Genomic DNA, 19735 nt, shown 5'->3' with positions numbered 1-19735 from the left:
ATTCACTAATGACAAAGGACTCTAAACAAAACTTCTCAACAAATGCCAAAGAGGAAAACACATTCTTTAAAAAAATTCACAATAAATGAAAATTAGTCAACTTCTCAAACAAAAAACAATCTTATTTATCAAAGTTTGACTAGGCATTATTATTAATTATAAAAAATAAAAACCCTTGAATAAGATCCAATCTTGATCAATCATAACAACACATGCCTAATTACTTCATTGTAAGGTTAGCAGGCCAAAACCATCAATCTCTTCACTTATAAATTTGCCAAAAATATTTGTTTGAATACCACAAATTAATTAGAAACACAATCTAAAAGCAATGCATATAGCCGTGAATTTGAAAGCAAATTTTTGAAGCATAGAATCTATGTGTGTTAATTGTCAACATTTCTTTTTGTAATGGATGTTGTGACATCAATTTACTACTCTTGTACTTTCAAAAATAATAACATACACAAACTACCTTTCAATTGATCAAGCTTTGCCAACACAATATGTTGCAACTAAACATTTACTTCTTTAATAAACCATTGAAGTACAACAATTGTCAAGAAGTAACAAAGGCAACAGCAATTGTGATGTATTAACTATCCACAAAATTGTCTTATAACTTGCCATGTTTTTTTACAGAAAAAAAAAAAAAAAAAAAAAAAAAAAATCATGATTGAAAGTACCCTGTTGTATCACTCAATTCTATTTTCAATAGGTGAAACATATGGCCCTATGAATTTGTAAACTTGGTTCTATTAAAGCTTTGAGAATTGTTGTAGTACTCAAAACTTGTTTTGCTTTTGCTTCACTTTTGATGAAAACAATGAGAAATGTAGCTAAGTAGAGGTCAAATATGTCTCTTCTAGTTTATCCCATTGGTGTGCTTTATACAAGAGATATATATATATATATATATATATCATAGGTGTAGATTCAAAGAAATCAAACATGCTTCACTATCACATTGTGAATTGTAAGGATTTGATTTGAATTTCAGTGTATTGATTTGTTGCAAGATGTCAAATTCATGCTTCAAAAGTTTTTAACATGGATCATGGGCACCCACCTTCTTAACTTAGTAGAATAATTTGTATTATTTTATCACAATTGAACCTGAAAATTATATACAAATGTGGATGTATGCACATACCCTGTGCAATTGTTTTTCTCTATTAATCAAACATTTGTAACATATTCATCCCTACCAATAAATAATTCAAATAGTAAAATTCTTCATATTGAAATCTATTTTTATGTTCTTTAAGAAAATTGTTGAATTGGTGTGTCTTGATAAAAAAATTTACTTTTGGATAAAAGACTTTGGTTTTCGTTCTACAGTAAAATGTCCAAACATTATTCTCATCCTTTATGTTTATTTCAAAAAAAAAAAAATACTGCAATTAAATTTAATGCTAATTATGTTGTAGAAAGCCTTTTTATTCTTCTTTTGAATCAGACTTCACAATATTTGAAACGATTATTTAGTCTAGTCATTTTTTAAAATATGTAATTTCACGTAAATTGCATCTTGGTCAAATAAGATTTACATTTACAATACATCAATTGGCATAAAGAATTTCAAAATCTGATTCTCCTTGGTCGCATAACTAAATAATACATGTGAAAATATGAGGCAAAATTGAAATTATGACGAAGTATGCTAGTGCCACTCAATAAAACGAAATGAATGTCAAAGAATGAATATTTGAAGACATTTCTTCAGAATGAAAATAATGTTCATTGAGTGTGAATTTTGAAAAGCAATAATAGCATTTAACATACACACACACACAGACATAAATAAATAAATCAGGATAAGAGTTCGATTTTCAAGACATACAGGATCAGAGTTCGACCACACAATCCTGAAAATGAATATTCCCCGAGTTCTTTTATTGCGCGTTACTAAACAGCGGACTAGTATTTAATGCACAAAATCTTACTTCAAACAAGGACGTAGAAGATTCTAAACCAATCAACACATGGGACTGTTTAAAGTGCTGTGGGTGAGATATTTTTGATGGATTCCTCCTCTTTCAATTATCATTTGCTTAAATCAGCAACATTTCGAAAGAATTATAAAAGTCTGCCCATATTCTAATCAGTTTGAAAAATGATTAGCAACGGTGAAATGGTGGGTTTTATTTTTGGAGATCATCTTCAGTGGTTGAAATTTTTATTTTTGAAAAGAGCATCTCAAAGAAGCAATGTTTCTTAAGATTTTTTCCATGTGCTAGCTTACCTTAAATGAAATTATTGCGTTTAATCATATAATTTTGCTTTAAAATTTTGTATATATATATATATATATATATTTGTACGAATTTTAGTTCATGCAGAACAATGCATTCAATGAAAGTAATGAGTTTTCAATAACTAAAACAACCTTGTACAATTTAACTGTTTTTTTAGTGCAAGGTCAAACACGTTTGAATTTTGAATCTTTGAATAATCAAGAGACTAAAATAACTGTTATTTTAGTGTGATTCTGTTATGAATGAGTCAAAGTTCCAATGATATTTCAATGTCTAAGTAAATCCAAAATTAGAAGTGAATTAGGGCCAATTGCAATTTCTTTTTACAAATGTTAAAGTCATAGTTTTTTGTAGTAAATATTATAATATAATTATGAAGGCCTTCTAACCTTGAAGAATTTGAGACAATAACAATATGGGGTTTTTTTTCTTTTTGTATACATTTTAAGTAATGTATGAATGATCTTATACATAATTTTTACGGAAGTCACTTTTGCAAGTAAAAAAATGTCCTTAAGATGAAAAACCTGTTATAAATATATGATGCGACATATGAGCCTATGTAATAAAATCAATATGATTTGGCTTTTCATCATTCTTATTAATCTTTACAGTTTGCGTCCTGGAATTAAATTCATTACAATATTTTTGAAACTTGTCACAAATCAACATTTAGAGAGTGTGTTCATTTATAGATTGCAAAGAGCAACCCATTCACACAAAAATACAAATATATGTTGATATAAGCTCAGTTCATTATTTAAATTACTTACTAGTGAAGAGAATTCAGGAAACACAAATATTGAAATGTTGAAGTTTTCAACAGTGGAGAATGGTACAGTGGCATGAAAAAGGTATTAATCAACATAACAAAGTAGATCATACAAGCTTCACATTTAACTAAGAACCACTTTTAACACACACACACACACACGTCACATGTTTAACACATCCTCCACACAAAACCCTTCTCAATCATCCCAACTCTATTGTTTCTCAAAGTTACATATCACCTCACATGCACTTCGAATCTCCATGGACATTTTCACCAGCCACTTCAACTTGACCCACCTTTGCTATTTTGCTACCTTTATTTATTTGTTTCGATCACTGAGGTACTGATGCTGTTCTTCACATAAGTAATTGTGAGATATATATAGATATGGGGGTGTGTCATTGTAAATATACATGGGTTGTTCGAAGCCTCGGATGCCATGGCAGACCAGCTGGGCAGGCCACAGTGTTGCCTGGACTGAAGACTCAGATTGTCCCTCGCTAGCCCATTGCCTGATGTCGATGCAGGCAGCTCAAGGCCGGTGCCGCGATTCCAGAATTGACAGGTTGCAAATATATTACGAGTTCAAATAATTCATTTGGCTTTATTTGAACGGAACAAAATATATTTTTATACATGTGTGGACACTTCTCGGAGAAGGCTGAGTAGAACTCGTCAACGCAGGTTTCAAAATCTCTCGTCTATCATTGTGTCCATCTTTAGGTGCCTGTGCACACTGCCCTCGCGCTTAGTTTAGGAAATCTCGACTATTCGGCTTACGACGTTTTCACTTCAACTGATCTGTCCTGTCACAAGAATGACGTTTTTATTGTTGTCTTATGTTTTCTGGGATGCAAAGAATCTGAATGTCTTCTGTGGACGCTGCCTGCATTACTGAATAAATGTCACGTGGGGGCTGCAGAATCCGGTGTGAAGTAGAAAAAAGGTGCTTTAGTCGTCGGCATACAAAATCGGCTAAATTTTTCAAAAATATTTTCATTTGACAATTGACTAGTGATTCAATCTTGTTTTAACAGAAATGTTTGACTGAAATGTTGGAGGTTTTATTTAATGATGAAGATTTGTGGAGGTCGCGTTAGCTTTTTGAAAGTTTACTTGATCCAATTACAGATAGTAAAATTGTTCAGATGAGATGAAGGGTGTGAATCGTGTCGCAAAGTCTCGTCCACAAGTAGCTCAGCGGATATTCGAAGCAGCAGAATTGCACGGAAATTGAGGCCACTATTTCAAAATCCGGAACCAAAGAACAGAACAAAACTATGCATGAACAAAAGGTCATTCTTAGCTATCTCAATCACAGTGCAGGATCATCTCTGACGTAGGTTGAACCCCCTTTTTCTAGGCCTCTACAAGTTTGTCAGAACGATTTCTTGCTAACACAGTCCCATCCACCCAAAACGCTACACATGGTGCGCCACACAAAAAGTCTGTCTACAAGATATTGACGTGGACGCAAACCACACATCAACTATGTCATAGCATAACTCTACAGGGAAGGGGTTTGTTAGCCGTCCAGGGGTGCAGTCACTCATAATATAGCCCCGGGTGGAGCCGGTTAGAGTTGCAATCCGATCTTTTCGGAATCCACAATCTTGTAGGAACAAAACATCACACTAATCAGGCGAGAAAGTGCACACTGCAAGAGGAGTAATGTGGACGAGAACAACTTCGACCGTGAATTCCACTTCCCGAACTATCCACTCGCCAAAATCTCTAAAACCTACAGTCTGCAGGATGACCTAGACTCGCGAGACACGAATGTTAACTCACCTGCACAGTGCATAACAACTTGGGACAGTTAACGTGGAGGATGCTTGCAGAGTCTCCTTAGAGAATGTATTTACAGTGTGCATGGTGATCGCAGGGTCCACACTTTTGCATCGACATAGTGTTCTCGTGTGCACGTTGGAGCTAAGGAGCAATTCATATGCTGAATCGGCGGTTAAAATTTTCCATCCTAGTATGCAACCTACAATTTCTCGCTGATGACCTTGTCGGACCCACTTGATACAGGTGATAGGTAGTCATTGATTGGCCAAGCGCAATACGCATATCCGGCTTGGCAGGGATGTAGGAAATATGTAACGAACGTTATCAAGAGGAATCGTTTGTTGCCACCCAGCCGCTGGAAGTACTAGTTTCCACACTCCGACGTGCTATTGTTGGGTAGATTTCGGGCACTTATGCAGCAGCTTGGAGGCCGCTCCCATGAAGTAACGCGCTGTTAATAATGCTCTGCAAAGTCCATGCAAGATCAGAAAGTTGGTTATTGGCAGGACCATGAGCTGCTGCATGGTATCGTTAACCTTGCGAAAAAAATGGCTTGAACGAAACGCAATGGTGTTTAACGCCTAAGAATGGTCTCTGGAACAAACTACATCCAGTATATGGCAACATCTACAGGATTATGGTCGCATTGGATGGAATCAATTAACCGTAAAGGATGATGAAGCCCGAGAGGAATTCACTTTTGAACACTTTGACTACACATTGGAAAAAACCAGATGCTTTGCACCAGGACGGATAATAGAATAAGTTGGCATAGTTTTAGTTCTAGGCTTCTAAGTTAGCTTACCTACCTTAGTTCAAGGGTAATCCAGGTCCCTACTTTGAGTTACTAATCCAGGTCCGCCGGTCTGGGGTTTTTTTTAACTCTATTCTAGACTGGTTCTGTATTGGTTACTCCCTGCAATTTATTTTTACTTGTGCCAAAAAAAAAAAAAAAAAAAAAAAAAAACTACTGCTATAAAATCCAGGAGCATTGGACTAACGATGTTCCGGAACTGAGGGTGATGTCGACACGCACACCACTCATTCTACAAGTCAGTAAGGTCATGATCCCTCGAAGAAACAGATGTAAACAACTCGTTCCACACAGTTGCGTTCATCGTTTGAAACCCATTTCCTCGGTTCGTCTTCCGGAACTGCAGAAACAGCATTACTAACAACCAGTTTCAGCGAAATACACAAAACGGTGTAGAAACACAGGAGGTAATCTTGTTCCATCTCAGTGCAGGACACATGCACACGTGGTGCAGGAAGGATTGGGGGGGGGGGGGTTTCTTGGGTGAGGGTACATGATTCTCTCTCTTGGTCCGGAAGGAGGGAATCCAATGCAGGGGCTGCAAAGGAGGCACCAGAAAAGCCAGCTCGGAAGGCACATAAAACAAGCAGGGACGGAAGGGTGAGGTGTCGAAAAAGCTGCAGTCAGAGAGAGTGAATGGGCCCTTCAAGCCAGGCTGGGGAGCCAGGCGAAGTCGGCGTCAGAATGTGAGAGAGAGAGAGAGAGAGACGCGGAACTCTCTACACCTGGTGATTCCGGTCTTCTCCACGTGACAATGCCCCGGCGACAGTCCTGCTCCCTTTGTCTCCGAAACGCCGCTTGCCATATCCCTGAATCGATGCCCCGCAACTCCGCCGCACAGAAACACCCCGAAAAACAACAACATCGTCGACGACGCCATTCTTCGGTAGGAGTTAGATGGATGAATTTATGTGGATGGATGTGAGGTATGCGGGTGGATGGGCAAGGGATGGATGGGTGTATTTTTCGTGTATGGATGGATGGAAGTTGTGCCCACTTGATTTCATCGCCGATTTTCCACAAGCTACATGGCTATGTTTTTTAATATTATTTTTAGATGGATTTTTAAATGAAGATTTGGCAATAATGAGGCATGCAGTAGATGATTTTAAAAAGGTTTCTAATGTCAGTTGAAATCGTGTTTTATTTATGTTTTAAGTTTTGGAAATATGTTTATTATGATTGATTATATGTATATATATAAATACAATGATTATGGTACACTTTTACTTTTCTTTTTTCTTTTTTTTAAAGTGTCAACAAGAATGAGAGGAAAATTGAAATTTTAGATTGATGTTTAGACTTGGAATATTGTAATAAAACAACACATGAGAAATTTTAGCTTAAAACAAAAAAAGAAATATATATAGATATATAGGGGTTTTTGTGAAGAATAAATGATCTTGTACAAATTGGTTTCTTGGAAATGGAAATTAACAATATTCTTCAATTATTTTACAAAATTTATAAATATTGAGCAAGTAAACAATTCACAAGCATATGCACAGTAAATAATAATACTAAAAAAGACTACTAATATGATTTGGATGTGTACCTAAAAAAATATTCAGAAGAATAAAAAGTACAGTTGAGAAAATATATATATATATATATTTTTTTGACAATATTCAATATCTATAGAGGAAGATAAAACTAAGAAAGGTTTTTAATAATACATAAGAAGGATCTTGGATTTGTTCTTTAGTAAATTGGAAATGACACTAAAAAATATTATAAAGCAATTTGGATTCTTTTATAGCCTTATAACCAAAAATTAATAAAAAATTATAAAATATTATAATGATTATTTTTGTTAAAAAATTATATAACAACTTGATTTATTAAAGGCTACAAAACATTGATTTGATTGTGTTGTAAATGAATGGTTTTAAGACTAGATATGTTTTGACATCATACTAATCATTGTAAATCAAGAGATAAGATTCAATTATATGTTAAATTATAGATTTCATGATATTGAAAATAGTTTGAAAATAAAGATTATAGTTAAATAAGATATAATACTTTTATAAAAAAATTCAAAATTTTGTTGAAAATATATGATATTATTATAATTTTTATTAGATCTATGCAACAAAAAGTATTTTTATTATTTTATGCAATATTTTTTTTATAGAAAACATACTAAAAACTTTAAAATTAATTTTAAAAATTAAAAATTAAGTTTTATTTTACTAAATAATATATTATATAAAAAATATAACTTTAATACATATTTTCAAGAACAAGATTTATATTGGTAGCAACCAAAACCAAAGTGTTATTAGTTTTTTTTGTTATAGTAGAACTATAATGTTAGGATGGTAGAAGAATATGATGTTTTTATAGAATTTTGAATTATAATAATTTAAAAATTCATAGATATTTTAAACTTTAAATTTTTTTATAAATTTTTTAACAAATCTAAATTAATATTTATAATTATTTTCAACAAATCTAAATTATATACTATTGATGCATAATTATATATTTTATTTAAATTAATAAATTTAATTTATTAAAAAATAATATTTTTACTTTTTCAAAAAAATATTTAGTAAAAAAATTTAAAAATAAGAAAATAAAATTTTCTATCAAATTTGGCAATAATTAACAAATTCCAAATCTCAAAACTTAAGTAGTAATAATGATTGAATGTTGTTTTAGTTATAATACATCAAATTAAGATTGGTATTTTTAGATTTTTTTTGAGAAAATATATCCATATTTTAATATTTTAAAATATGTTTTAGAAATACATTGTTATAATCTATTTCGTAGATAATATTAATGAATTAACATACATTATAAACACAATAGAATTATTGGTTTTATAAATAAAAAATTTATTTATAAAAAATAAATTCTTATGATTTTATTTTTTATTTTCATTTTTATTTTTCCTTGAATATTGCTTTTTTCAAATTTTAATTAATATTGTAATTTATTTCAATCAATTTTTTTGGATATTAAATAATATTGAAGACCATATGTAATTTTTTAATAACTTAATAATGCTTCCAATAGTTTATGTTTTAAAAATAATATTCTTCAATATAACAGACCATTTTTGAAAGTATAGGATGAGTCTTATTTATTAGAAATAAATTAAAACTTATTAGAATAAATATATGAAAAGTTTCAAAATATACTTAGTTAGAAAAATTAATATACCTATTGTTATTACTTCAAAGTTACATACTTATTTCAAAACCAAAAGAAAATTTTCTTTTAAAATTATAGTATTAATATATATATATATATATATATATATATATATAACTCTAAATTTGCAAAATGATTTTAATAAAATTTCAAGAATACACATATATTGTTACATAAAGTCTATTAACAAAGACCAATTAAATAAAGATTACATTCTAATGTCCACACAACTACAATTGAAAATGATATGCTCAACCAAAATTCAATCAACTCTTCCAAATTTGTGGTCAATAATGACAATTTCTAATGAAAATGCAAAAAGACATGAATCATCCACATCCTTCGTATATCCACATAAGATAGAAACACAAAGAGTATCTACAAATATATATATATATATATATAGGAGAATGTTAAATAGACTCATGCTTTTACTAAATTAATCCACCCATCCTAAACAACATGAACAGAAAATGACCTTTGGATTCATTTCTCCACTACTGGACCCAAAACCAATGAAAACCATCCACATTTATCATGAATACAATATTCTTTACCATTGATAAGTCAATTCAGTAAAAATCTGGGTCTATTTAGCATTCCCCTATTAATATATATATCTATGTATATATATATATATACATATATATACACATTCATACAAAAAAAACAAAGATATACTGATTGTTGAAGTGATTACAGATTCCTCCACTTTGAGACATGAATACATGGAACAACGATACATCCAGGGCGTTTAACGCTACATGATATTTACAGTTACGCAAAAACAAAGATCCATTGCTGTTATGCGGAGGAGTCATATCCAAGTACTACTGGTATATTTTAACCTGATTTGTTTAGACTTGGGTTGTTGCTGTCACTCTGCCAGCAAGTAGCTTGCATATGCAAGCTGAGAACATGGCAGCACCAAGCCTGCTACTTTCTACAGCGTTAGAGTTCTATTGATTATTGTTGAGTTACTGATTTACTGTTTAGTTGAGTAATGCCTTGGTTTGTGGTTGTTGTCAAGACTTTCAAAAGAGCACATTGATCAGTGCTTATTCTGGAAATAACATACTCATCCTGCGTCTGTGCTGGTGAAATGCACGCAATGTTAATTATTCGTTGGCATGAGTTGTGTTACGTGATAGTTGTCAGGGACTGTTGACAGTCACACACCAGTGGAAGTATAATTTTATATAGTGGGCTTAGAGCGATCCAACTCCCTCCCTGTTTGTTTGGATAGGAGGGAAAACGAACTGATGGTCGAGAATAGAGTGAATCTTTAGGCTTTAAACTGCCCTTCCCAGTTTGTTTAAAATGATAAAGGGCCGAATTCAGACCGCCACGCCTGGTGACCGACCCCCCAGAAAGGCCGGAGGGAAGCGAGTAAAAGGAAAAAGATGAGAAAAAATCGTTCCCTCGTCTGCTCTAGATGCTACCGCCAAACCTGCATCTGTCCTTAGCTATTTAGAATCTCTTTAGGAATCTATTATTTTTTAGTTAAGGTCTGTTCTACCGGAAGGTGGACATACAATTTTGCTAACGACTGTCTCTACATTGCGCCCCTCTCCTCCTCCTCCTCTCTCTCTCTCTCCCAGGAAGGTCTCCTCCGCCACTTCTCAGGTTTCTAAATCTCATCCCTTCATCTAGATTGTCCATGCATCAGCTAGGATCGCTGTGACGCCCGCTTTTTAGTACAGTCCTGCAAACATTATCTTTCTGAAAAGGCTGGGGCAATTGTAAGTCGACAGAACCAGTTTTGAGTGCAATCGTTTTTGTCGGCCGGCAGGGAGTGAGTGAGCGGAATTGGTGCGATGGTTGCAACTTGGATCTGTGTCTAAGTAAATTTGTTGAACCGTCTGTGAGAGGTTGAGAGTTGAAGGGGAGTGTGAGTGTGAGGGGTAATCGTGGAGGACGCTGTGAAAATGCAGAGTTCCTCATCGGTGTGCTACTCCGTAGCGAAGATCGAGAGCGACTTGGGCGGTCCATCCAGGATGATTGGCAGTGGGATTGGATCACCGGTACCCTCAAACCTTCAATTCGGAATCCGGAAGCAGAGCGAGAGGTTGAGCGCGTCAGCCCTGAAGGTTGGCAAAGAGTCGCACCGGATCCGGAAACCCCCGCTGCCGCTCCCCCAAGTGCAGTACCGCCCACCAATCATCATTCACACGTACTCGCCGAAGGTTATACACACAGAACCAGATGACTTTATGTCTTTGGTTCAGAAGCTCACTGGCTCCAGCGACACGCGCTTACGACTGAAGCGAAATCTATCGGCCAAGAAAGGAGCCAAGTCCGGTGATCGGACCAAAGTTGATACCACCGATCTTGAGCAACAAGGTATGAACTTAAGGCCTTATTCCTTTGTTTGCTTTAAAGATTTTTCTGCTCTCCAACACTTGAATGTAAAATTGGTTGAAAATGTGGCGTCGTTCAGATGTTTTTTGAAAGATTTGAACGGGATCTGGTCTCGTTCAGGCTATTTTACAATCTCGTCCTTAACCATGCACCGGCCTGCCACGAATTCATTACAGGATCAAAAGATGCCCGCTGTGGATCACCGGCTCCAGTCTCCGAAGAGTCGACCTTCCTGACCTCTGATGCTTGCGGGAGTGTCCTTGCGATGAAGCAGTCGGACTCTCCAAAGAGTCCACTAGACTCAAATTTTGAGTTCGAAAACCACGACTTGCTGTTCACTACCTTCGACGTCAAGACGGAGCCGTCGTCGTTCTCATTCAACGACAATTCCTTCAATTTCTTCAGTGACTTCAATCCTCAGCCGGCGTCAGCAGCTTCACGAGCATCGAACCTGCCCGCAAAGACCGGCCAGATAGCTCAGGAGCCTTACAACTCCTTCCCCAGTATTGATATCAACTCTTCCCTTCCCTCTCAGTCTGGATCCTATTTCACTACAGGTCCGATGGCCAGTCTTCCTGACTTCTCCCAGTCGTTTCTCGACTGCTTTACAGGCGCTCCGGCTCCTCCTCAACGGCAAGGCCACTTCAATGGAGGATACTCGTCATCCTCCGAGAGCACCATGGTTGCGCTTGAGAATATCCAGGCTTTCATGCTCCATTGAAGGACCCAGGTTCACCTCGACAGCTAGTAATTTCCAATTAGAGCATTGTTCGATTGCTAGTAACCTGGCAACTCATGGCCAGAGCTTGCCGTCCGGATGGCCGACCAGTGGAAGAGCATCTCCTGCTCTTTTCTGATGAAACTGGACACTGTCTAGCACTGGCTTGTCATGGTACTAGGATCTAACCGCTTGCGTCTGTACAGCAACAGCCAGCACGCCACCACTTTGATACATGTCCATCGTTGGTCGATTCACTACTGGCTTCCAGAGGGAAGCCAAACTTTAACAGAACGCGTGAAGATTCCATAGCCTGCGTTGAACTAGGCATTACCGGTAGACAGTGTTGTGCGGAATTATCATCATAACCACTTAGAATCACTTGTAAATGATAGGTGGCAGAATGAGGATAGTCAACTATAATATTGACGCCGAGCGTAGAAAAGATTGAATCATTGCTGTCAAGCTGAGTCAGATAGATCAGGTCGCAGCAATGACTAGTTGCTTGGGTCTTGTGGAAGTTTTGATAAGTTTTGACCTCTGAGAGTATGTAGAATATCATTCAGTTCAATTCTAGAATGCTACAGGACCAATTAGTGTAAACGTCTAGCAGTGAAGTGTAGAGAGTGGAACCCCTTTTCCTCAGGTCTCCAAACGTAGCTCGTGATGTATCATAACCATGTCACTAACAGTTATACTATCTGACATAGAATATGTAATCTAATGTGTTAATCTTTTAGAGTTTATATTTTGTGGTTTTTGCATATACCTTCCATGTAGGCTTTAGCCAGAAGTAGACACTCATGTAATTAGTGGTACATATTTGAAGTGCATTTGAGTCCTTAGAATGAACATACCATACTACATCTAGCAGCACGCGGGCGGCATTGCTGAAGATCGTCCAAGCAGTGGTCGTCTTGCAAGGTGGGAAGAATTTCATGATTGGATTGAAGCTTTCTCATGGTCCGAAGTTGTAGTAGTTGATCCTCAAACGGAAGGAGGTGGAGGAAATCGGAGGAACCGCAAGTTGGCTCAGTGATTTTTAAATCTTAGGACTACTGTACAAGTGGAAAGACATTCCCGTCAACATCGACATCGACATCTGTAAGATACTTTCCTTGTTTCACATAGTAACCGTTGACGATAGAATGTCAAGTGGCATTCAACTTATGCTCTCGTCTTCTACTTTGATTCCGATATAGTTTAAAACCTTATGGAGCATTGGTGGACGAGTTCTACATCAGCTCCATCACAGTGAAGGCATTACCGGAGGCTCGTCCAACCCTGAATTATTCATTGATCAGCATCGGAAAGGCGACTATCCATCATTTCCCTGGTTGATAGCTACAATTGGTGACTGCCTCTTTCCTTTTGTCGATTTTCCTCCACATTTAGATTAGAGGCGCTCATCCCTTTACTTGACCTCGTGGAGCACCAGTTCTTCCATCGAGGTGTATCCCACAAGACTGATAACTGACACCATCTGTGCTGGATGGCGGCGAAGAAGACGAAGCTCACGACATCACAAGCTTGCCAAACGAGATGAGATTGTTGCCTCTGTTCAATGCAGGGAACTTGTAGGTTTCGTAGTTATATTCACGTAAAGTGGTACTTGATGCTTTTTCGTGATAAAACTGATAATAGATGAGATCCGGATGCCGCATCAAGTTCCAAAATTGATTCAAATAAAGGCAAGATGTTTGATTACCTCACGGTGCCCAGTCGCTCCACCGACTCGATTGGATAAGCCCTCACTCGGAAGTAGCCCACATTTGAGTCGTATAAATGTTTGAAAATTTGTCTTCGAACTGAAGCTGTGTCGAAGACCTCGTCTGTGAAACTTCACCCTCCAATCCTCGAAACGAAGATGGACCGGGCAGTTTTCCAGCCTGCATCCATTGCAGTTCGAGGTATTTTTCTTTGCTACTTTACGATACTTTCATTCTTCGAATGCGGAGCTGTTCGGAAGCACTCCAATCTGGCACTTCGCTTTCTCTTCTTGACATTTCAAACTAACGGTTGTTACCCAAATTGGGAATTCTTCAACACGACAATTCTAGCAGAATTTGCACTGGGTCACTTAGAGAGTTAAAGCTGCTATCTAGTTTTGATGCTCTGGATTCGTTCAATCATTCTAGGTTAAGTTGGTGCATGAATAAGATTATATGTCACAGCATTGCAGGTCTGATCTGAGCTTCGCTTGCAACATCTGAACGCATTCGAGATGATCAGTGTCACTCGCATTTCAAGTGAGTGGACTGCTCTGATATGCTCCTGGCATTTCATAAGCTGATAGATTTGGCATGATTTGCTTGATGAGCTCATTGTGCTAGGGTTTTTTTATTATTATTGTTTTATTACATTTTATTTATAATTTAAAGTTTGTAAGAATGATCCAAACAAATAGTATAAATTTTCAAACATAGTATACAAATTTTCAAACATTTAAAGAAAATAGCAGTGTATATTCAAAAATTGGACAAGTTTTGACATTCTGTTTATGGTATTGTCATTTTCTTTATTAGATAGAAGACATGATTGGCCTTGCCATAGTTCCAACTTAGTACAATTTAAGGTCCAACAAAGATGCTACTTAATCACTCGAAAATCTTAGCTTAGTAAAAATCAAGGGGAACTTGGTTAAGTTTCTGCATGGTCAATTGTTTTTTCTGTTGTGATGAACTAACCATTTAGTAATATTTTCGAAACTTCAACTTATTTATAAACATATTATGTGAATTATAGCAATCCATGTTAAAATAATATAAGTGTTGCAATGATATGAGTGTAGGTACATTTTATAATCTCGAAGTAACATCTCCTCTTCAGCCATCAATTAGTCTTGATTAAAAAAAGTATTTCCAAGGCTCGTTTTGCATCCATTTTTATAATTCACATTTCTTGGAAAGTTATCTTATCATCTCAAAGCTGGTAAAAAGGTAGATCAAAAGTTTATGAAGTAGAGAGAACGGAAAAAGAGACATGGAAACATAGTAATAATGTCAGAACTGTTTTTTGAAGAAAACTAAAGAATTAGAGAGTTGAAGCAGTCATTGAATCTCACACATTGACGTTATCTCTCTCTCTTAAAAAAAAACTTTCAACTTTTACAGCTTCGATGCATGCTTTATTGTTTTGAAAAGATATTTATAAAATAAAAATTGAATGCTTATAATGAGACGTAAGATTCACAAATTGCTCCACAGTGTTTGTGTAAAAACTGCACAGAACATATAAATATAGATGGAAAGAAGTAATACCTCAACTTCAAGGATGTAAATTCACGATTTTTAAGTACTTGTTCTCTGAATCTTTAAAATAACGATTTATGGGGAGGGACAGAAGTACATCTAAATGTGCAGACCAGAAACGATCAAGTTGAGAACACACCCACAGCGAACACAGCAATAGAAAATATGGATTGATGCTGCAGTAATTTGAAATGAAAAGAATGATGTAATGATGCAAAATACAACTAATCTTCAACGCATGTCTTGCTATTGGTGTAAACTAACCTTGAATATCAAGGATTTCTAAGACTTGTACACAAACCCGCTCACCTGTAGCAATCACCACTTCAGTGCACCATGCATCTGCACATACCAGACAATCATCGCAATAAATTAGCTGCTTACAATCACTAATATCTGCACGTCTAAGTTCAGTGTATGATTTACAATGTGTATGAATATTAATACCAGCATATAAATATCGTAACTAACTAACTGCTAAAGATCCGTACCCATTGAAGTGAACCCTCACAATCAACACCCGTCACAGTAACATATTAGCTACACCCCCTTACATTCATGTCTTGTTTCATGACAAAACTGCAAGATTCACTACATAAGCATCCAAGAGACACAAAGATTCGTATAAATCAGTACCAAAAACATGAACTTACGAAAACATTATCAGACAGAAATTACTGAAATGCGATAAATTTCAAAAAGTAGAAGAAAGAGGGCACCTAGACCTAGCAAAAAAAACTCGGTAGATTTTCCCAGATCATTGCACTCCATGCACCAGTACAAGGGAACTAGAAAAAGCTAAAACAGAATTCAAGGAGTAAAAACTTACTGCAAAAAGTACAAGAATATTTCTCCAAGGTTACTAGCGGAAGGCAATATTTCGAAGACATCCTGGAGAGCTTCGTGTTTTCATCTTCAAATCTGCTAACATTTTGCCATACAAATGAAATAATAAGTCTACGTTTAAACAATATACTACGAATACTAAATAAATTTAAAGTCATACACAGTTCCCTCAGCTGGTCGATGCCTCAAATCCACATACGCTCACAAACAGCAAAACATACCATGTGCATCACTCCTGCCCTTCTTTATAAGCGGGAGGGAGGGAGCAACGCAACATGGTATAGCTGTGCATGCTTCGGATTACTAAAAGTGTCATCACTGGGATACATGAACACCACTTCAATTCAAACTAAAAACTTGGGGCTTAAATCATGAGCGCATAAATTGAAATAGACAACTTCTTCTCTTTAAAAAAGTGATATGTTTTTTTGTTTGTGATTGCCTTACCACTGAACGAAAATCTCCTCAAAAATTTAGAAGAATTTTTTCCTTCGCTACTCCAGCGGCCAGAAGTATGTCAGTCACATCCTGATCAGAAGACTGTAGGATTAGCACATTGTGCTACGATTCAAGCTCAAAAGGCAACTTCATAAATGAACTACATGGTTGAACAGAAACCCTATCTTAAAAACAACGAGTTGAAGCCCCAAATAATCACGTGCACTCTCACATGCGCTTCAAAAAGGAAAGCACCATATTTTGTGACGTGAAGGAAAGTATACCAGTGCCATTTGTTTGTGCCCACACAACACCGCACCAGTTTGCGACCCAACTATGCTTCCCTTGTCATTGGAGAAAGCTGCCTGGAATATCATCACCATGAATCAATCCAATACTTAGCACATAGATCCGCATATCATCCGAGAATGCACATAGCCAAGAAACCAAGTAGGCACCACAAGTAACGTTCGATGAGGTTACAAGACAGAGACAGCAGCACAATCACATTCCAGGAGAACAGTCAAGAGTGAATAAAATCACAAGTGTAGTCAAATTAGTAGGAAATTTGCGACTAACACTACCTGTACGTAACCTTGAGCCCCATTCCAGGGGCCGGTAGGCTGAGACAATACAGGGATTACTTGAACACCTGATGCTTCCCAGTCCTTAAATCTATCCTGTAGATTTAGATACCAACTATATTGTCAGATGAAACTAGACGGTCGCTGATGCAAGACGGTTTGGACAATATACTTAAGACTTATTGTATCCCACAACGAAAAAATCAGGAAATCTCGAAATAAAACCTCGATCATATCCAATATGAAAATCCTGAGAATACCTGGTATGACATTCGGTCTAGGTTGCGAGCACCATAATATAGACGCACGTCTTTTCGTTTATGGGCATCAAATCCTGCCTCCAACAACGACCGGATTGGACTGTCGTAGACAATGACGTGTTGTTAGGACTCGCAATCTACTCTTCCAAATCCACTTGAAACAAAATAGATAAATCAAGATCAGATACCAAAGGAGTATGCCTCAAAGCTTCAGGCACTTCTGTGAAACCCACCTAATTCCAGAACCAGTGGCGAAGAGCAGAATCGTGGAGTAGTCTTCCGCAGGTGCAACTTGGTCCATGCGGAAGCCGCTACCCATTACCTGGCTAAGCTCTACCTTGTCACCTTTTCCTAAGCTACATAACATACCGGCAGTGGTGCCTTCCACGGCCTTGATCAAAAATTCCATAGACCCAGACGCAGCTACCTTCGGGGCTGAGGCTATAGCGAGGAATGCTGGCTTGCTGTCGCCGAACTTGACCTGAATGAACAAGAGTTGAAATGGTTCAGCAAAAACCATGGCTCTAGTACATGTTCATCATCACTTGTTAGCAACAATCGAATGCAATACACGTCAAACATTCTCTCTTTCAGTATACCAATCGCAATGTCGGGCTCTTAGCCATTTGGATCTCCCGTCCTCATGTAATGGCTATCCTTCAGGACCTGGACTCGCAAGGGTTAAGCCAAACATAATCATCGAGAATTGACCTAAATTTCAACCACTACCTGATATGAATACGCGACCAATAGCCACACAGCTGCAACACAGCAAATTGATCTTCTTACGTGTGGACAGGAGACCATTACGAGAAACCGACTTAACCTCTAGGAACATCCACGCTGAATAAACTCACAACCTGACAACGACCTAATTCACATTCTCAAGTCAAGGTGATGAAAACAGGACAATCGCTGGATTCCTTTTTTCCAGCACGCCTCCACTCCTCCACGAACAAATTGAGTCCACCAGGGCATTCACCTGAACAAACTGGCCAGCCTTGGTATGCCCTTCCATCAACTCACGGTTCCCACTGACATCCAACACGAAGTGATAATGCTCCTCACAGGCAAGCGCAACGTCGGCCACGGGAGCTTCAGCCCACAGCACCTCCTGTTTCCAGACGGCACGCACGGCGGCGACGCCTCTCGCACCGCGACGCGGCGCTACACCACCACGCAAGCCCCAAGCGCGCTCTTCTGGCACCTTGAGGCGTCGGAAGAGGCCCAGGGCGGGTCTCGCGAAGGCAATCCTGGTGCTGGACATCGCTGGCCGCGGGAGCACCGCGTCCACGCGCAGCGATGGCGCAGCAGAAGCAGCAAATGGGGCCGAGGTCACGGCTATGGCGGCTACGGCGGCCATGGCGAGAGAGAGAGAGTGAGCAATACAAACGGACCTGGAAGGGGCACGACGAGAGGCAGAGAAGAGACGGTGCGAAACAATGACGGGCCGGGTCGGAGGATCAGGGAGTTTCATTGGCCCCTCCGCCTCGCCCGCGCCACCCGTTATTAGGGCTCCCCCTCGATCGCCACATCAGCAAGTCTGGGGTCACGCTATTGGCCACGTCACCTGGATAGCTTTTTCTCCATAATTTTTGCCCCCCCCCTTTCAATGTTTGATGTTTTGGCAAGTGTTTAGATTTTTAGGTTATTAAATTATCTATAGCAATTTCATTTTAGAGAATTATTAAATTGATCCAGCATTTTCTATATTGACCCACCCATCCTAGCCATCATATAACAAATTCCTAACTGCTGGATCTGTATTGGTTGAAAACTAATGAAAAAATGGTTAGATCTACAACCAATGATGATGGGTTAGTTGTTTTAGTAAATGCCTGGGTCAATTTAATTATTCCCTCGATTTTATATCCTTCTTCTTCTTTTGAAAGACTTGTGAACTTTCAAACATGATTCAACTTCTTTGATTTTAGTTTCATTGGTGCCTCTTGGTTTTCAAAATCTACTATGATATTTTTATTGAATATTTAATTTAAAATGTTTAATATTATTAACGTAACTTCCTGGGGAAAAAAAGGGGGTTATTATGTTGAGAAATCTAATAAATAAATAAATGGACCAGAAACCAGGAAATTATTTGTGTTGCATTCTATTTGTGCTTGTAAATCCATCAAAACTATGTTGTTTTAAAGAGATACATTGGATTTTGCGGTTGTGATATTATTTTTCATTTTGTTGTGATATTTATGGGTGATTTAAAATTTACAACTCTGTAGCTTTTTGGCTGCAGAAATTAATCACTGCATCTGTTATATTCAAACATACTGTCAAGCAATACAGACTTTGATGATTATTGATGTTATTGGTGGATGTTGTCATTTTATTTGCAACACAAGTTTTAAAGTATTTTCATATTTCAATTTTATTTTGTATTTTCTTATTTCTTTCCACTATGATCATATAGTACAATGATTTATCTTCTTTAATATTCGCTCATTTGCACAAAGGCTCGA

General features: G+C 37.2%; 2 protein-coding genes across 3 annotated transcripts; one reads left to right on the top strand and one right to left on the bottom strand.

The window, feature by feature from the left end:
- The first annotated feature begins 10325 nt into the window (after positions 1–10325).
- Positions 10326–13589, top strand: LOC112293694 (uncharacterized). Its single transcript, XM_024543410.3, has 2 exons — positions 10326–11146; positions 11341–13589. Exons 1-2 carry the CDS (start codon positions 10732–10734, stop codon positions 11883–11885), a joined length of 960 nt encoding a protein of 319 aa, XP_024399178.1. The 5' UTR covers positions 10326–10731; the 3' UTR covers positions 11886–13589.
- A 1701-nt stretch (positions 13590–15290) lies between these two features.
- Positions 15291–18631, bottom strand: LOC112293693 (fruit protein pKIWI502). Of its 2 annotated transcripts, none has more exons than XM_024543409.3 (8): positions 18244–18631; positions 17495–17742; positions 17262–17361; positions 17002–17097; positions 16702–16782; positions 16427–16507; positions 15963–16057; positions 15291–15475 (listed from the first exon to the last, which is right to left on the bottom strand). In XM_024543409.3, exons 1-6 carry the CDS (start codon positions 18622–18624, stop codon positions 16445–16447), a joined length of 969 nt encoding a protein of 322 aa, XP_024399177.1. In that variant the 5' UTR covers positions 18625–18631; the 3' UTR covers positions 15291–15475; positions 15963–16057; positions 16427–16444. The 2 variants fall into 2 exon arrangements, with proteins under 2 accessions (XP_024399177.1, XP_024399176.1); XM_024543408.3 differs by having other exon boundaries at positions 15963–16054.
- Between the last annotated feature and the right edge of the window lie 1104 nt (positions 18632–19735).

This window comes from Physcomitrium patens, chromosome 16 (genome assembly GCF_059467195.1).
Source record: "Physcomitrium patens ecotype Gransden chromosome 16, ASM5946719v1, whole genome shotgun sequence".
In the NCBI taxonomy this organism is placed as follows: domain Eukaryota; kingdom Viridiplantae; phylum Streptophyta; class Bryopsida; order Funariales; family Funariaceae; genus Physcomitrium; species Physcomitrium patens.
The sequence above is the reverse complement of the archived record's forward strand: the minus strand, read 5'-3'. Positions and strand labels throughout refer to the sequence as shown.